This window comes from Scyliorhinus canicula, chromosome 20 (assembly GCF_902713615.1).
Source record: "Scyliorhinus canicula chromosome 20, sScyCan1.1, whole genome shotgun sequence".
NCBI classification, from domain to species: Eukaryota; Metazoa; Chordata; class Chondrichthyes; order Carcharhiniformes; family Scyliorhinidae; genus Scyliorhinus; species Scyliorhinus canicula.
Window position 1 is genome coordinate 69,049,573 of NC_052165.1, and position 19,193 is coordinate 69,068,765.

A 19,193-nucleotide genomic window follows, 5' to 3' on the forward strand; every position below is an offset into this window, starting at 1 on the left:
TGTTGCGCATTGGATGGGGGGAATGAATGAGGTTAGAGTAAGGAACTTTTGTTTCTGCCTCTCCCGTTGGGACCTTCCTTGATGGATTTTGGTGGTGGGAAGTTAGTTTATTATTTATGAGAAAAGGCTTGAAATTAGCAGCTGAGATGGAGCACATGAGTTTTTCTTTCTCATTGGTATGGTAAATGAAGAAGAGGTTCAAAATAAAAAGTTATTTTGTTTCATTTAATAATAGAACTGGCAGCCTCCTTGTGTTCATTTGTTAAATTGATGAAGTGTTTCCCATTTCCCCTCACAATGATCTTTCTGCTGTAGGAGATATTTTTACGAACAATTCTTTTTAACCCTTTCCAAGAAGTTGGTGCATTCCCTCAGACCCAACACATCTCCCCCCACTCTTCTCTCTCTCCCCCCCCCCACTCTTCTCTCTGTCTCCCCCCCACTCCTCTCTCTCTCCCCCTCTCCCCACTCTCCCTCCCCCCCCCCTCCCCTACCTGAAATGGGCCTGAAATGGGCTTTAATGTTTTTGCAATGCAGTAGCAGAGATTGTTATCTGGCTGGATGAATGTGGTTTGAAACATCAAAGATTGATTTAGTGATTGCAGATTATGGGCGGGATTCTGCCCTAACCGGCGGGTTGAGCCGTACCGGTGTCGAGGAGTGCCGTGAACCACTCCGGCGTCGGGCTTCCCGGAAGGTGCGGAAACCTTCGCACCTTCAGGGGCTAGACCGGCGCCAGCGGGTTTGGAGCTACGCCAACCGGTGCCGAAGGGGGCGCGAGTTGGCACATGCGCGGGAGCGCCGGCGTGTACTGGCGTCATCCCAGCGCATGCGGAGGGCGGTCCTTCTCCGCGCCGGCCATGGCGGACCATTACAGCGGCTGACGCGGAGGGAAAGAGTGCCCCACGGCACAGGCCCGCCCGCGGATCGGTGGACTTCGATCACAGGCCAGGCCACTGTGGGGGCACCCCCCTGGGCCAGATTCCCCTGCACCCCCTCCCCCCCGAGGACTCCGCAGGCCGCAGAGACGGGTCCTGCCGGTATGGACCTGGTTTGATTTATGCCGGCGGGACTGGCCATATTTATAATCGGCGGCGGGGGGGGGGGGGGGGGGCACTGCCAACGGCCCCCAACCGGCGCGATGCGATTCCCGCCCCCGCCAAAAAACCAACATGTATGGTTCAACTTTATGTTGTTCAACAACTTTGTTTTTCTGTATTGAGCTTCAGCCAAAACGGGATTCCTTTTGTTTTTCTTCTGTGGAATCAATGCGAAAGGTTGAAATTAAAAATTTAGACATTTAATACATTTTGTCTCTTATCGCATTCTTCCTTCATGATATTCATCAGCTGGAAACGGCAGGGGTGAAGGGTCAAAACGGCACAGTGATAGATTTTTTGCATATCCAGCGTTACTGCTACTGTCTGAAATGGAATGCATTCTTTAGCTGTGAGGAATAGTTTCCATTGTTGGGGGGGGGGGGGGGGGGGTTATCTACTCCAATAATAATCTGGCATTTTGCTTTTGCCAGGTGAGTTTTGGTGTCCTTCAGTGTCAAGGCCCATCAGGATACCATTCAAAAGTATATTAATGCAATCCAGCGGCCCAGTTAGTACCTTACTGTTTGCTCACACAAATGAACAGGATGTTCCATTAACTTCATTATTTTCATAGGAACACAAATAGTTCACTAATCTCTTTGAGCCTGCTCTACATTCAATCAGATCATGGCTAATCCTTATCTACACTTCATTTACCTATCATTTCCATGTTCCTTGATACACTTACCTAACAATAATTATTTTTATTCATTTGGGCGTCGCTAGTTAGGCCAGCATTTATTGCCCATCCCTAGTTGCCCTTCAGAACGTGGTGGCGAGTTGCCTTCTTGGACTGCTGCAGTCCTTGAGGTGTAGGTACACCCACTGTGCTGTTAGGGAGGGAGTTCCAGGATATTTCCCCAGCGATAGTGAAGGAACGGCGATATATTTCCAAGTCAGGGTGGTGAGTGACTTGGTGTGGAATCTTCAGGTGGTGGGACTCCCAGGTATCTGCTGCTCTTGTTCTTCTAGATGGTAGCGGTCATGGGTTTGGAAGGCACTGTCTTGGTGAGTTCCTGCAGTGCATCTTGTAGATGGTACACATGGCTGCCACTGTTCATCGGTGGTGGAAGTTTGAATGGTGTGCAAGGGGAGCAATCAAGCAGGCTGCTTTGTATTGGATGGTGTTGAGCTTCTTGTTGTTGGAGTATCACTCATCCAGGCAAGTGGAGAGTATTCCATTATACTCCTGACCTGTGCCTTATAGATGGTGGACAGGTTTTGGGAGGTCAGGAGGTGAGTTACTCACTGTAGAGTTCCTGGTATTTGACCAGCCCTGGTAGCGACAGTATTAATACGGTGAGTCCAATTCAGTTTTTGATCAACGGTAACCCCCAGGATGTTGATTGTGGGAGATTCAGCGATGGTAATACCATTGAATGTTAAGGGGCAGTGGTCAGACCATTTCTTATAGGAGATGGCCATTGCCTAGTACTTGTGTGCAACGAAAGTCAGAATTTGTTGGTTCTGCAACTTGTGGAGTTGACTGATTTGGAGATGTTGCCATATTTGTCGACTGCGATTTGTCATAAGTCGCAAAAAGCAGGTAAACCAAATGCCACATCTGGGGAGGGATTTTCCAGCCTTCCCCACTGGCGGGATCTTCCAGTCCTGCCGAAGTTGATTCCCACCGTGGGTTCCCAATGGCTGGACTGGTGAACTACATTTGGTGGAACTGGACGATCCCACTGGTGGTTAATCAAGCCAGGGGAAAACCTGCTATGTGGAGGGCGGTGGGGGGGGGGGGGGTGTGCGCAGAAGGGTGGCGGGGGGGACAACGACCCATTGGCTCAGGCTGGAAAATTCCGACAATTGCCAATTTGGAAAATGTTAATTATTAAATTGTTACATGAACACAACAGACAGGAAATTGTAGGCTGTTGCAAACATCGAGACTTTGCACACCAAACTCCGAATACGGTCCCTGCTATTTGAAATAGAAAATATCATAATTGTTTCTAAAATCTAGTCCTATGCTTGATATTACATAAGGAAAAGTTAAAAAAACATTGCACTCCAGTTTGGTAAATCATGTGTTTCCTCAAACTGTATGAAATTGAACTGTTGAAGATGCAAAATCTAGGCTGAAAACTTCCGGCCGCCCACACCAGCGGGACCTTCCCAGTATCGGCCATTATCAAGTTAGACACAACGACAAGACAAGCTTGCATTTCTCTCCTGCCCTTCACAACCTCAGGGCATCTGAAAGTGGTTTACAGCCAGGGAAGTGCTTGTGAAGGCCTGTAACTGTTACATCATGGGAAGCATGGCAGCCAGATCGTGCATAACCAACTCCCACAATCTGGTGTGAGAACGAACCGATACTCTGTTTTAGTGATATTGACTGAGGGATAACTATTGGCCAAGACACAGAGGATAAATCCCTTGCTCTTCTTTGGAAAAACGCCATGGAATCTTTTACGTCCACCTGATCGGGGCAGTCTTCCTTTCGAAAGATGGTACCTCTGACAGTACAGCACTCCCTCAGCACTGCACCAGAGTGTAGGCCTAGATAATGGTGTTCAAGCCCCTGGAATGAAATTTGAACCAAAACCTTTTTGACAAAGAGGAACGATTGCTACCTTATGAGCCAGAGCTGATACTCAACCAGAAATGAAGGTGGACAATAACATCTGATGAACAATTAGTGGGATTTCTGGGACGTTCCTATGTCTGAAGAAGCCCCTCACAATCAAATAGGCACTTTAAACCTGATGTAACTCATATTGCTTTATTTGGCAAACCTACTATCGTCTGTCAATTCCAACCTGTATGGATGTTACTAAAATGGAACTCTGCTAGTTTTAACAGTGGTATTAACCCATTCAGTTTCATAGGATTGGAGCATTCGCTGAAATAGCTGACACCAAACAAGTCGCACTGGCACATTAATCCTTCTTTGGCAAACCTTATCACCAACAATCATTTCTAGATTTCAAACTCTACCCCAATAATCTCTGGAACAAAAAGAATATTTTCAACTGCAACATTGTGATATTTCTCACCAGCCAGTCTGTGGTTTCTTGGAATAACATTTCACGTCAGATATTACTGAGCTAAATTTTCTCTGCTTCCATCCACTTGGAAATTTCATTAAATCTGACACGATCAATTCCTTGAACTGGCAAAAATATTAGGCTGTGCAGGATTCAAGCTCTGGTAGCAGTGGGGAATGGACAGTGTGCTAAAGTGCTGTTCTGCTCAAATCCTCCAGGACAGTTGTTCTTCAAACAAACTTTATACTTTTGTAAGATTAAAGACCTTCCAGATCTGATCCATTGATTATCATTAACAGCTGTGCTACAGGTAGATCTTTAAGAAGCCGCGATATAGACAGTATGAAGCTTGGCGTCTGTTTCCACTGCTATTTAATTTATTGCATGGGATCAATCACGTTTTGCATTGGTGTTTATATTTCTGTGAGTCTGATACATGTGAAGCTGATTTAATCCATGACATAAACCAAACTAAATTAACCAGATATGACTTCCCCTCAACCAGTTGTAATGTGAGCTGCTGGTTGAAAGTGTTCGTAGCCAATGCCCTGGAATAGTGTCACATTCTCGCTTCCTGACTGAAACTCAGGAACTGCCCGAGACACGGAACAGCTCTTATTAAGAGATAAATCCACAGCAAGAATGAGCGCGATGAAAGGAGCAGCTTTTCAAAGTAAATCTCCCAAGTGTTACACTGCTGCGTGAGATTAAGTGCAGCTATTGTTCAGGTTGAAAAGCATTTTCTTTGCCTTTCTGCTAAGTGAACAGAATCTGATGCATTTTAAAACTAAGACTCATTTGTACCTCATTGTTTTCTAAGAATAAACGTTTTTTGTGCTCCCCATTAGTACCGTAAGTGTTGAATGTAGCTCATTTTATGCTGCTTGGAGCCTATCTGCAAAGTGTTAGGTACTTCATACTTTGGCGTATTTACTGGGAGGCGGTGGTGTAATGAAATTATCACTGGATTAGTAAACCCAAAGTAATCCTCTGGGGACCCAGTTCCACTGCAGATGGTGAAACTAGAATTCAATAAAAATCTGGAATTAAAAAAGTCCAGTGGGAGGGCAGCATTGTGGCACAGTGGTTAGCACTCCTTCCTCACGACGCCGAGGTCCCAGGTTCAATCCCGGCTCTGGGTCACTGTCCGTGTGGAGTTTGCGTGGGTTTCGCCCCCACAACCCAAAGATATGCAGCGTAGGTGGATTGGCCACGCTAAATTGCCCCTTAATTGGAAAAAATATATTGGGTACTCTAAATTTATTTTTAAAAAAGAAAAAGAAAGTGCAATGGTGACCTTGAAATTATTGTCGATTTGGCCTAAAAGTAAAACCCATCTGGTTCATGAATATCCTTTAGGGAAGGAATCCTGCTATCCTTACCTGGTCTGGCCTCCATGTGACTCCAGGCCCACAGCAATGTGGTTGACTCTTAACTGCCCCCGCAAGGGCAATTAGGGATGGGCAATAAATGCTGGCACATCCTGTGATGCCCATGTCCCATGAACGAATAAAAAAAAAAGTGACTGATTGGGTAGATGAAGGGAATGATCAACCGACAGAAGGCTGTTAACAAAATTCAGGCAAACAATATAGGAAGCAATGGCGTTAATGTATAAACATTTGGTTATTGAACAACAAATAAATAGGAAGCCTGACGATGTACATTACTCAGAGTTGGAGGAGGGTTGTCAGTTTGCATCCCAGGAGTCTGTTTTAGATCCAGATTTCTTCTCCATTTACATCAGGAGCACATTTATGTAAATTGTTGACATGACGAAAGTAAGGTTGGAGAATGATAAGATGCGGGGCTGATTATTAGGGGCGGAGGGGTGAGGGGCTGATAATTCCCCTGCCCTGGTAGAAAGGTTGGTATGGAGCCAACCTACTCCACGCTAGCCCGCCCCATAGCAACACCATGCTGAAGGTGGGCTAAACAGGGCCATTTTGAGATTTCCACTCCTCACGAGGGAGGAGATTACATCCTCGGGAGCTGTCAGGCTGGCAACGAGGGAGCAGAGGAAGGCCCACGACTCCCTGGAAACAGGTATGTCCAGAGTCTTGGGCAGGGAGGGTTTGGGCAGGTTTTAGGGAGAGGGCTAGGTGGATTAGAGGGGGTGGGTTTAAGGCAGCAGATGGGTAGGGATAAAGTTGGGGGGGGTTGTCTTCTATCTTGGGAGGCTGCCTCATGCGAAGGGCAGCCCCCAAAGATAGAACCCCGCTTCCCACTATTAGAAAAATGTAATTAAAAAAATTGGGCTACCCACTCCCATCTGGCCATGCCAAGCGTGTTATTGTGTGGACAGCATATTATTGGGGTTAATTGGCTTGGTGGTTAGCACTGCTGCCTCACAGTGCCAGGAACCCGGGTTCAATTCCAGCCTTGGGCGATTGTGTGTGAAGTCTGCAAGTTCTTCCCGTGTCTGCGTGGGTTTCCTCCGGGTGCTCCGGTTTCTTCCCACAGTCCAAGGTTGTGCAGGCTAGGTGGATTGGCCATGCTAAATGGAGCTTCACCTAGGATTAATATACTAAAGTATCAATATATATGCAAAGCCTTGATGTGGTATCTATTAAGCATTTGAACCATCAAAGTACTATACATTTCCTATGCACAAGGTGCTCCACTGGGCCTTTAGACTGATTTTGGTTTCAATTGTGTTTTTATTTAGAGGCCCATTGACCTTTAGTATATGTTGGTTTTCTTTGTGCCCATTGAGGCTTTGCCTCTCACTCCAACTGGATACTAGTTGGGATGTTTAACGAGACAATGATGATATGGTGGCACCATAGTAAAGCAATGAAGAATATCGGTGAGGATAAATGTTTAAAGGGCTGAATCAGGATCAGTGGTGAGTGGAGGGAAGCAGGCCTGTCATGCTGAATTTTACCCCCAATAATGTTTCTTCTTGCTCTTCATGGCTGCTCCCCCTCCCCCATAAGGTTGCTGCAGATACTGTTGCTGCCGTAAAAGTGGCCCCTTGTGCATCCTGACCCCAATTTGGGTTCCAAAGCACAACTGGGAAAAGCGGCAGAATATTTTCAAAGAACTTAAACGAGGACAATGGCAGCTGGAGCTGAAGAGTGATTGGTTTATGGCCTTCCTCCTCTGGATCTCATTCTGGGGAGGAAAGTTGAAGGCATGATGTCATATTTAAGAAGTATTTGGGGCAGTATTATTTTTTTAACATCCCCTTTTTTCTCCCTTCCTCTTCTGAAAACAATGGCTCTTGATGAGGTACAATCCAATGGTAGTCAACCACTCATACACGTGACCTCCTTCATGTGTAGGCCTGGATCAGGAATGTCCAATCTTTTCGCGTAAAGGACAATGTTTCAATTGTTTTGTTCAATTATGGGGCAGGTGAATTGTGTAAAGATAATACATTAAGGGACCCAATCCCCTGGTCCCCTAGCCATGTGTTTCTCGGTGACTCACTGTTCACTGGCAGCGGGATTCCCTACTCCTGCCACTTGTCAGTGGGATCCCATTGAAGCCATGCTGCCGGGAAAAACACAGGCCGTGTATGCTGCTGGCGGGAAAAGATAATCGCAATGGACAGAGAATTCAGGCCTAGAAATCTACTGATAGGAACGCCAGTTGTGTGAACGCCAGCTCTCCTTCATTTTTTTCACAGATTGACGTGTTGGCGGTTTTTTCAATGAATTCCTCCAACTGCATTTATCCTTCCACTTATCTGTCACCAGTTAAGCACCTCCCGTTCCATAGCTCTCTTTCAGATTATTTTCTATTTATACCAGTTCCCCCACTCCAACCACTGATAATGTTGATCTTACGTCACTTCCCGGGAGTGCTGGAGAGAAGTCCAGGATAACCCTCCAATTTCCCTGGTTTTCTCTTGGTAAAAGCTACTCAGGATGTCCATGATCGGCATAGCCCCACGAACCCCTTCCAGTCAGTAAGAGTGCTTTGATTTCAGCTCAAAGTCAGACCCATTATCTGTGGTGAGGATGCTGTCCATTACTTGTCCTTCCAGGGTCACATCGTCAACCTCTTTGTCACCAGTGGCGTTCAGTCTGTGGATATGGTGTCACCTGTAAACCTATCAGGGGATCCGCGTGGTGAGTCTACCTCCCAGCGACATTGAACCTCGTTGAATATTGTCAGCAGACAGCCCCTCCCACACCGCCTCCCACCCTGTTGCCCCTCCCTCGATGCCTCCTACCCTATAGCCGCTCCTTTGCTACCTTCCGTCCCCCTGTTGCCACACTCACCACCACTAATCTGGTCCTCAGGGTTCAAGCTATACGCTGCTACTTAGATCATAGAACATACAATGCAGAAGGAGGCCATTCGGCCCATCGAGTCTGCACCGACCCACTTAAGCCCTCACTTCCACCCTATCCCCGTAACCCAATAACCCCTCCTAACCTTTTTGGACATCAAGGGAAATTTAGCATGGTCAATCCACCTAACCTGCACATCTTTGGAGCACCCGGATGAAACCCACGCAGACACGGGGAGAACGTGCAGACTCCACACAGACTTACCTTCCCAATGCTCGCTGCTCCTCCAATCAGAGACTGTTTCTCTCCCATGTTTGCTGCTGTTAGGCTCACCAACGTGTGCGAAACAGCCTGTGATTGGAGGGGAAATATCCTTCCAGAATATGCAGCAGGGTAGCATGGTGGTTAGCATAAATGCTTCACAGCTCCAGGGTCCCAGGTTCGATTCCCGAGCTGGGTCACTGTCTGTGTGGAGTCTGCACGTCCTCCCCCTGTGTGCGTGGGTTTCCTCCCACAGTCCAAAGATGTGCGAGTTAGGTGGATTGGCCATGCTAAATTGCCCGTAGTGTCCCAATTAAAAGTAAGGTTAAGGGGGGGGGTTGTTGGGTTACGGTATAGGGTGGATACGTGGGTTTGAGTAGGGTGATCATGGCTCGGCACAACATTGAGGGCCGAAGGGCCTGTTCTGTGCTGTACTGTTCTATGTTCTATGTCACTTCCACTTGCTTGTACTGGCGTGAATTTTGAATACTGATTTGCAGGATCAGATGGAAATCTTTGGCAGGCTGGACTCTGGCCCACATGCCTGTATGTTGAGAAACCTTGGCCTAGATAGTTTAGATCAAACTGTTGAACTGTGGAGGGCATCAGAGCAGACTTTTCCTGTCCCCTCCTGCGTGCAGGAGAAAGGGAGGGTTTACAGCAGGGTGTGAGATGGCATCTTTATCAATTGCCGGGCAATGTGCATGGATGGAATACACATCCTAGGGCAACAAAGCCATTATCATCTCCTGTTGAGTTTAACTCTATCAGTAAATGCAGGCTTTTGAATGCGTGCCATAGACCTGATGTTGCAATGGTAGATGCTTCAGTCCTCTCGATCCTGGGAAAATACACCAACATTAATTTACAGAAAAGTAGAAATTATTTAGGTACTAATCATTGCTCGGTTGTGAACACTAGGTAACAATACAATTATGTCGATGATAATTTCATAAACTGTGATGGTGAATCCTGAACCAGTTTTGTCATTACCTGGCTCTGAGGGTGACATTCCTGCTCGTGAGCCATCCCCATGTGAATGTTGGCAGATATCCAGTGGCATTGCTCACACTGAGCCAAATGATTTTAGATCAATATGAATGTTGTCCGCAAAGAGTGATGAGGAGAGTGATACAAGAAGTGCGTGCTTCCAGTAACACATTTCCTAGATTATATATATAAGAACATAAGTACATAAGAACAGATCATTTTAATTTTGCTCTCTTTTGAGAAGATTGACACAGTAAAATTAAATGGCTGCAGCTTAATTACGACAAGAAAATAAATGGATATGGATTGATTTTGATTGTCGTTCAACTTTATTCTAATGCTATTCTTGATGCCTGTAATTTCTCTTGTTTGCATTTGTTAATAATCTTAGCTGGGGTTCGGTGAATGTCTGTGTGGTTACATTATATTCTACTTGGCTTTCAAACAAAGCATAGGCTGACAAGATGAGAGGCCCCTGATAGAACAGGTCCTGCTGGTGCTGTGGACACCTTTCAGGGATTATGTCGATTGGCAATAACAATTGAGTTCCCTCATTATACCTCAACTCAATAACGCCTACTAAAGTTACTATTTAACTGAAGACAAAACATATAATGATTACCTAAGAATGAATTAAGGGTGTAATCTGATAAATCCAGATAATCACAGACTGCTCGGGTTTAAATTCAGTCACTTCATGATGTCATCCAAGCTCTTGGTGCACATCACGTTATGACCGCCCCTGTGTGTCTGTTAAACTTTTGTCAGCTAAGAATGTTTGCAATGACCAAAATGCAAACAATATTTGCAAAGTAGAATATATATAAAATCTTTCTTTTTAAATGCCTGCACTTCAAAAGGTTATGATGTGGAGATGCCGGCGTTGGACTGGGGTGAGCACAGTAAGACGTCTTACAACACCAGGTTAAAGTCCAACAGGTTTGTTTCAAACACTAGCTTTCGGAGCACTGCTCCTTCCTCAGTTGAATGAAGAGGTATGTTCCAGAAACATTTATATAGACAAAGTCAAAGATGCCAGACAATGCTTGGAATGCGAGCATTTTCAGGTAATCAAGTCTTTACAGATCCAGAGATAGGGGTAACCCCAGGTTAAAGAGGTGTGAATTGTCTCAAGCCAGGACAGTTGGTAGGATTTTGCAAGCCCAGGCCAGATGGTTGGGGATGAATGTAATGCGAAATGAATCCCAGGTCCCGCTTGAGGCCGCACTCGTGTGCAGAACTTGGTTATAAGTTTCTGCTCGGCAATTCTGCGTTGTCGCGCGTCCTGAAGGCCGCCTTGGAGAACGCTTACCCGGAGATCAGAGGCTGAATGCCCTTGACTGCTGAAGTGTTCCCTGACTGGAAGGGAACATTCCTGCCTGGTGATTGTCGCGCGATGCCCGTTCATTCGTTGTCGCAGCGTCTGCATGGCCTCGCCAATGAACCACACTTCGGGACATCCTTCAAAAGGTTGACTAGGTTAAACACTGAAAGGAATTTGTTGTTTTGAATGTGCTTGCTTTTTGTTGCGTTTAATGCCTCGTGTTACAGCTGAAAACTAATGTTCCATTGTTTGATGGAAAGCCAGCGAGAAACATTTTTTCACTTTGTAGTTTGTTACAATATCATTTTGATTACTCCTGTGAATTACATTAAGTGTGTGATACGATTTGTATGATGTGCGTACCATCTACAAGAAGCACTGCAATAACTCCTTGGGCAGCACCTTCCAAACCCACGCCCACTACCATCTAGAAGGACAAGAGCAGCAGATACCTGGGAGCCCCACCGCCTGGAGGTTGTCACTCACCACCCTGACTTAGAAATGTATCGCCGTTCCTTCACCGTCACTGGGGCAGCATCCTGGAACGCCCTCCCTAACAGCACAGTGGGTGTACCTACACCTCGGAGTGCAGCAGTTCAAGAAGGCAACTCACTACCACCTTCTGAAGGGCAACTAGGGATGGGTAATAAATGCTGGCCGAAACAGCAACATCCAACATCCCGTAAATGAATTTTAAAAATTATACTTGCTTGCATTCTTTCAAATAGCTGCTCAATTTTCATATTTTGCAATCACGTAAATCATTTTCTACATTTTAAAAAGAAAGTGCAGTTGTTTTCAACCAAAAATTAGACAACAGAGAATTCTAACTTTTGCTCATTGGGGATATACTCTTAGCCTTAATTTTTCTCTGTATAAATGCGGAATACAATACAGGAAAACAATGCTGAAATACGATCCTACCTTGGTGTTGACTTTTTGCTTGTGTCAGTTCACAGGCTGAAGCTATTTCTAAAGTGAGAACTCTTGGAGTAGCCGTCAGACATTAGGAGTACCACAGTAAGAGAGAGAGGAGTGCCTCGGTTGTCGTTCTGTTCTGTCTGAAAGGATTAACAACTTTGATTAACTCATGCCTAGTGGATGAAGTTTTTATAAAAAGGAGGGATATTTTGCCCACATGGATGTGGTATCCCACTGTTAAGAAACAAATGCTGGATGGTTGAGTGACGTAATTCAGGACGCACGGTTATGTGCTATAAAGTCTGGGCTGCAAAAACAATTTACAGAGATAAAATATCACTTCCTCATGCACTTAGTATTTTTTGTGCACTGTGCCACCTTCAAAGGCTCTTAGAGCAGAAGCACTCATTATAATGAAGCAAACCCTCACATTGTGGGCATTCAGGTTGAGATTTTCTCAAAACACTTTGAACTCGAGCTCTGTGTCTTACTTTGTGTTTGGAATGCCTGCGTAATTACTGTGTTTATGGAAGTTACAGGATGCCAAATACAGTACAGCCAGGACTAGAATTTAAGTGAAAGAGTTGCTTCAGTAGGTCATGTTAAATTGTTTCCTGTTGTCCCAATGCAGTATAAAAGCCGACAGATAGATTAATGTCATGCTCCCCTTAATGACTTGAATTCAAAATGTACGAAAATTAATTATGTCGTCACTCAATAAATGCGTGCCTTTTGCAAAGTGGCCAACCCAATTGCCTTGTATTGCCTTATTGGACATCTTATAGCAGGAATGGCCCCTTGCTGTTACTTTCCCAGTTAATGTCTTTTATTGTCTTTATGTCATCGAGTGATACATTTCAAAGTTAGTGAATAATGCTGTACAATTTGATAATTAGTTGTTACCCTCTTCTAAATTCTGCAAACAAAGCATTAGTATCATTCTGCCAAATTGCTCCAAGCGTTAGTGCCAGTTACAATTTAAATGTTGATTCTCTACTTACAAAAATAATCTATATAAACATAGGTTTATTAAACATCAATAAATTATAGTGTGCAATTAGCACTGAATGTTAGACTAATACAATACTATCAGAAAAGTTAGTGAAAAACAAATTGAGCTAGATGCCACAAATACGAGTGCTTTAATGATGTTGGGCTATTCAGTGGAGTTTGCGGTTTCGCTGCATTTACACAGAATTAATTATCAATATCAAAATGTTCTTCTTGAATTTTTGGATTGAAAAATAAGCACATCTTGCAGCAACTTGCACTAGTTAAAAATTACAGACAAGTCAGAAAACAAGCAAGTTTGGATTATTTTCTTTCTACCACGGGATGTGGTAATCGCTGGCTCGGCCAGAATGGAATCCTTTGTTTGGATTCCTGACATTGTTAATGTTCAGACCATTAAAAATTGGAACATTGAGACTAGTAGACTCCGGTGGATAGACCTGGCTTCTTAAATGTAGATGGCATTTGTATAGTTTCCTGGCTAACTCCTTCAGCAATATCTTGGAGTTAAGATGATTGGCCTCTAACAACCATACCCTTTATGCCAGGTATGATTCCAGCCTGTGGCAAGTTTTCCCATTAATTCCCAATGAGGCCAGTTTTGCCGGCACTCCCTGATGCCACACTGTGTCACGTGGTATCCTGACATCAAGAGCAGTCACTCTCACCGCAACTCTTTGCCCATGTTTGGGCTAAGACTGTAATAAGATCTGGAACCAAGTTACCCTGGTCAAAGCCAAACTAATCAATTCAGTCACAATATATAACATAGAATATAGAACATACAGTGCAGAGGGAGGCCATTCGGCCCATCGAGTCTGCACCGACCCATTTTAAGCCCTCACTTCGACCCTATCCCCGTAACCCAATAACCCCTCCTAACCTTTTTTTGGTCACTAAGGACAATTTATCATGGCCAACCCGCCTAACCTGCACGTCTTTGGATTGTGGGAGGAAACCGGAGCATCCGAAGGAAACCCACGCAGACACGTGCAGACCCTGCACAGACAGTGACCCAGCAGGGAATCGAACCTGGGACCCAGGCGCTGAGAAGCCACAGTGCTAATCACTTGTGCTACCGTGCCGTGGGCAGAATCGTACCTCGTGCTGAGCTTAATTCAAACGCTTCAAGTTTAATCAGCTTTCTGTAAAGCAGAGGGGGGAGAAAGCAAAGTAAAAGCAAAATAACTGAGGGTGAGAAAGGATTCATTTTCAGCTCTTAATATTTAGTCTATTGTATTAGCTGCTCAAAATGTGCTCTCCTCTAAATTGGGGAGACTCGACGCTGACTGGGTGACTGCTTTCGCTCAGGCCTGCTTACTCAGGCTGCTTGCCATCTCAATTCACCATCTTGTTCTCATGCCCACATTTCCATCCTTGGCCTGCTGCAATATTCCAGTGACATTCAACATAAACTGAAGGAACAGCACCTTATCTTCCACTTTATTCTGGACTTATCATGGAGATTATAGCAGGCTATTGGTGAGAAAGTTTCACTCGCTGGCAGTTTCGATGGCACCCATCACCACTTGGCTGATGATTGAGAGTATCTAGGCTGATAGGGTGATAAATGACAAGTTTGGATTTGTCCTGCTTTTTACTGGACAGGACATACGTGGGCAAAATTCCATTTTGCCGAGTACAAGTCTGCGTTGTAGATCTACTGGTATAATTTGGTTTGAGTATTCAGCACTCCAGCCAAGATATTGTCGGAGTCCTCAGTCTTTGCTATATCCAGTGAGCTGAGTTGTTCTTTGACATCACAAGGAGTGAATTAAATTGGTTGAAGATTGTCATTTGTGATTCTGGGGACTTCGGGAGGAGGCTGAAATGGATGAATCCAGTGTTTTTCAAACTTGGTTTCCTGGGACCCATTTTTCCTGACTGGCCATCCTTCAGGACCCACGCTGGCTGACATTTGGGACCCATGCTGGCCCATCTTCGCAACCCACGTCGGCCAACCTTTATGATCCATGCCGCCCAATGTTCACGAATCACCATTTTTGTTTATCTTTAATGTGAGGGCTGAGCCTGCTCGGTCCTCAGAATCTCACTTGCTTTGTCATTCATTGCTACATTTCCGCTATGGGCTTCAGCTGTGATGCGACCATCAATTCACGCGAGACAGAGAGTTGAAGTGAACAGTGGCTTTAATCGACTAGAACAGGGCCTGGCTGCAACTGCTCTGCTACTGAGAGCCGCCTACAGGGCAGCTACTCTTTATACCACCCCTCAAGGGGGCGGAGCCAGGGGCGGATCCCACAAGGGCACCAACATGATACATTTCGTGTAATACCGTACAATGGTCCATAGGTGGAGCCCAAATGGGCAACAGCGTGATACAATGTAATACAGTGGCGAATGGTTAGTACAATACGTTCACCACAAGCTGATAATAAAAGTTCTCACTGCATCCATCAAAAAAATCCAAAGGTTTGTCCTTGAACTCCTCATGCTTACTCTTCAAATGCCTTTAAAATTTTAAGGGTTTTAATCTTTCATTTGCCAGTACTTCCGTGCATATAACACACATGAGCTTTGCATCTAGATTTGCATTGGCACAATTAATAAACGAATACCTCAAGAAATTATTTTTATACTGCTTTAATCCTGATTTCAGCTTCTTAATGGGTTATTCACCAGAGGCCCTGGAGCTCACACCAGCACTGCTGGCAGCTACAAAATTGGGGAATCCCTCTCACGCCTAGAGCACGTGACGTCAGTGTATCGGTGCATGAGCTGCTCTCTGCTGCCGCCTCTGGAGAAAAGTCCATCAATTTATTTTTAAAAATCTGCTCCTGGTTCAACGTGCTGACAGCAGGAGTAGGCAGTCTGCCTCGCTGGGCTTCAGGCCTGTGCACTGCTGAGGGGGCACGTATTAGCGGGGCGGCCAGCAATCGGAAAGCTGGTTGCAGCTGGCAATTTTAAAAGGTGATTGTGGCTGTTGGGCACTTCTTACCCTAATCGTGAAGGGCGCGACTGATCCTCCTCTGGGTGGGTCCCGACTCTGTGTTTGAAAATGACTGGGTAATCACTTATCACTTCTGGCTGAAGGTAGCTGAGAAAATGAAATGAAAATGAAAATCGCTTATTGTCACGAGTAGGCTTCAATGAAGTTACTGTGAAAAGCCCCTAGTCGCCACATTCCGGCGCCTGTCCGGGGAGGCTGGTACGGGAATCGAACCATGTTGCTGGCCTGCTTGGTCTGCTTTAAAAGCCAGCGATTTAGCCTTGTGAGCTAAACCAGCCCCTTCAGCTTTGTATTTTGTACTCAGATGCTCAGGCAGATTACTTAGTAATGACGACTTTTATTTTGAAATTTGTGTATCAGCTTGATATAAAATGTCATAATGTACGTTCCACCAGGCTGTCTCTTTTGAATACACTCCAATGTAGCTTCATTACAGAGACATGGAAGGCAAAAATGCTGTAACTTTTCTAATCTGCTAAGTGTGCATTTTTGTTTCCTTACAGTTAGTGAGACACAAACATCTAAAGGAATGTGTAGCTATGGGTTGTTAGAATCTAACCTCTTGTGCTTTGTTCCTAGTGTTCTGTATCCTGTGGCAAGGGCACCAAGCAACGGGATGTCTACTGCATTGATATGCGGCAAGAACCTGTGGATAACAAGCACTGTGATCACTTGAAGAAGCCTCGAATATATAAACAGTGCAGAGCAGGCCGATGTCCATCCTGGAAAGCCACTCGATGGAAGGAGGTATGATCTAATGCAATTTTTTTTAACTTAGACTGCCCAATTCATTTTTTTTCAATTAAGGGGCAATTTAGTGTGGCCAATCCACCTAGCCTGCACAGGCGAGATTCTCCGCAAATGCTGCCGTGGGACAGGCCGTGACCCACGGCAGCCTTCACGCCCACTTCCGGGGCCGATTCTCCCCCCCAGGCGGGGCTAGGAGCACGGCCCCGTTCGTCACGGCGGCTGATGTGACCGATGACGTCAGCCGGCGTTGGCGTCTTTTCCCTCAGCCGCCCCGGAAGACGTGGCAGCTTGATCTTGCGGGGCGGTGGAGGGAAAAGAGTGCGTCCGTTACGGACGCACGGCCCGCGATCGGTGGGCACCAATCACGGGCCTATGCCCCCCTTGGCACGGCCGTGGTACTGCCGTGCCAATCGGGGCCCCCAGATTCCCCAAACGGGCATCTGGCGCCCGTTTCACGATGGCAGCGAGCAGGTGTGTTTGCTGCTGTGTTGAAACGGGCGTGAAGGCTCGGCCCATCGGCCTCGGAGAATCGCCGCTCGCCGTAAAAAACGTCGAGCAGCGATTCGTGGCGTGGGTCGGGCGTGGGGGGGGAGAATAGCGGGAGGGCATGAAAAATGTCGGGAGGCCCGCTATTCTCCCACCCGGCGTGGGGGGCGGAGAATCGTGCCCCACATCTTTGAGTTGTGGGGCAAAACCCACGCAAACACGGGGAGAATGTGCAAACTCCACACGGATAGTGACCCAGAGCCGGGATCGAACCTGGGACCTCGGCACCGTGAGGCAGCCGTGCTATCCATTGCACCACCGGTCTAAGCAATTCTAAACCTTTTAAAAAGCATTTTAAAATTAATTTATGGGATGTGGGTGTCGCTGGCTAGGCAAGCGTTTATTGCCCATCCCTAATTACCCTTGAACAGGTGGTGGTGAGCTGCCTTCTTGAACCATTGCAGTCTCTGGCGTGTAGGTACACCCATTGTGCTGTTGGGGTGGGAGTTTCAGAATTTTGACTCAGCGACAATGAAGGAACGGCGATATATTTCCAAGTCAGGTTGCTGAGTGACTTAGAGGGTAACTTCCAGGTGGTGGTGTTTCCAGGTATCTGCTGCTCTTGTACTTCTAGGTGCTAGTGGTCAAAGGTTTGGAAGGTGCTATCTAAGGAACCTTGGTGAGTTCCTGCAGTGCATCTTGTAGATGGTATATATGGCTGCCATTGTTTGCCAGTGTTGGAGAGTTTGAATACTTGTGGAAGGGGTAACAATCAAGTGGACTGCTTTGTCCTGGATGGTGTTAAGCTTCTTGAGTGTTGTTGGAGCTGCACTCATCTGGGCAAGTGGAGAGTGTTCTATTACACTCCTGATTTGTGCTTATATATGGTGGACAAGCTTTTGGCAGTCAGGAGGCGAGATTCCTAGCAGGAATCGCTGCAGGATTCCTAGTCTTTGACCTGCTCTAGCAACCACAATAATTATGTGGCTCGTCCAGTTCAGTTTATGCTTGGTGGTCACCCTCCAGGATGTTGATAGTGGATTCAGCAATGGTAATGCCATTGAATGTCAAGGGACAATGGTTAGATCCTTTCTTGTTGGAGATGGCCATTGCCTGGCAGTTGTGTGGCGCGAATGTTGCTTGCCGCTTGTCAGCCCAAGCCTTGTCCAGGTCTTGCTGCATTTGCACATGGACTGCTACAGTATCTGAGGAGCCGCAAATAATACTGAACATTGTACAGTCATCAGCAAACATCCACACTTCTGACCTTATGATAGAAGGGAGGCCATTGATGAAGCAGCTGAAGATGGTTGGGCCTACGAGTAATTTTAGACTTATTGTTTTATTATTTAACACTATTATTCCCTCCCTGCTGAAATTATTAGTAATGTATTTTAAGTTTTGACACAAGACTGCACCTATTGTTGCGCAGAAGGTGGTATATCAAAACATTTGGTTCATGATAATACATCCTTTTCATTCTCTGTAACTATATTGAGCATAACAAAGGTAACTACTTCCTTAGAAAGTAATCTATTGGTAATGTTCACTTTCTTGTCTTTTAATTTATTTTTTCTTGTCTATCAGAAGTGCTTGACAATCTTGACTGCAGGCTTCTGGGTAAACATTTACATGATGCTAATGTCATTGGCTGAAAGGAAATTTGAATAGAGCTCTCTCTGGTTTATTTTAGTCAACTCTTCACACCTTCAGAGATGGATCACACTCTCCAGTGTCGTCACCAGATTTGGAGAATTATTTTCTTGGGGCTGACGGGGTGTGGAGGGGATGGTGGTAATAATGAAATTCCATTCAATCTATATCTGTCTGCCAGCAAGGACTTCAGTACTTAACTGCTGCAAGTATTATAGTATCCATACTTGAATATGTTCCAATAATTGCAAATACTTCAAATCCTCAAACGTGTCAAGGCCCACTGTAGATTCCAAGATTCTCACAGATGAAGAAAGGTTATTTAGCTCATCTTGATGATTCACCTAGAAAGGCCCTCTACCCCACCTCTATTGACATCAGTCCCTATCTTTTACTAATTTGAACCCGTGCCCTTTGTCCTGCTCACACAGTTTAATTTAAACCAGTTTTCTGTATTATTTACTATCTTAATATCTCAAAGTTCGC

At 45.5% G+C, this 19,193-nt stretch overlaps 1 protein-coding gene and 1 long non-coding RNA gene across 3 annotated transcripts in view; one reads left to right on the forward strand and one right to left on the reverse strand.

Annotated features, from left to right (window-relative positions):
• The window catches only part of LOC119954733 (A disintegrin and metalloproteinase with thrombospondin motifs 20-like), a 469,933-nt gene that overhangs the window by 382,304 nt on the left and 68,436 nt on the right, over positions 1-19,193 (forward strand). Inside the window, exon 29 of the mRNA XM_038780255.1 lies at positions 16,398-16,565. Coding sequence (XP_038636183.1) covers positions 16,398-16,565 — 168 coding nt within the window. The remainder of the gene's footprint in view (positions 1-16,397; positions 16,566-19,193) is intronic.
• The window catches only part of LOC119954734, a 117,911-nt gene that overhangs the window by 67,058 nt on the left and 31,660 nt on the right, over positions 1-19,193 (reverse strand). For both annotated transcript variants that reach the window (XR_005458307.1, XR_005458309.1), the window contains exon 2: positions 11,840-11,976. This is a non-coding gene — a long non-coding RNA (uncharacterized LOC119954734). The remainder of the gene's footprint in view (positions 1-11,839; positions 11,977-19,193) is intronic.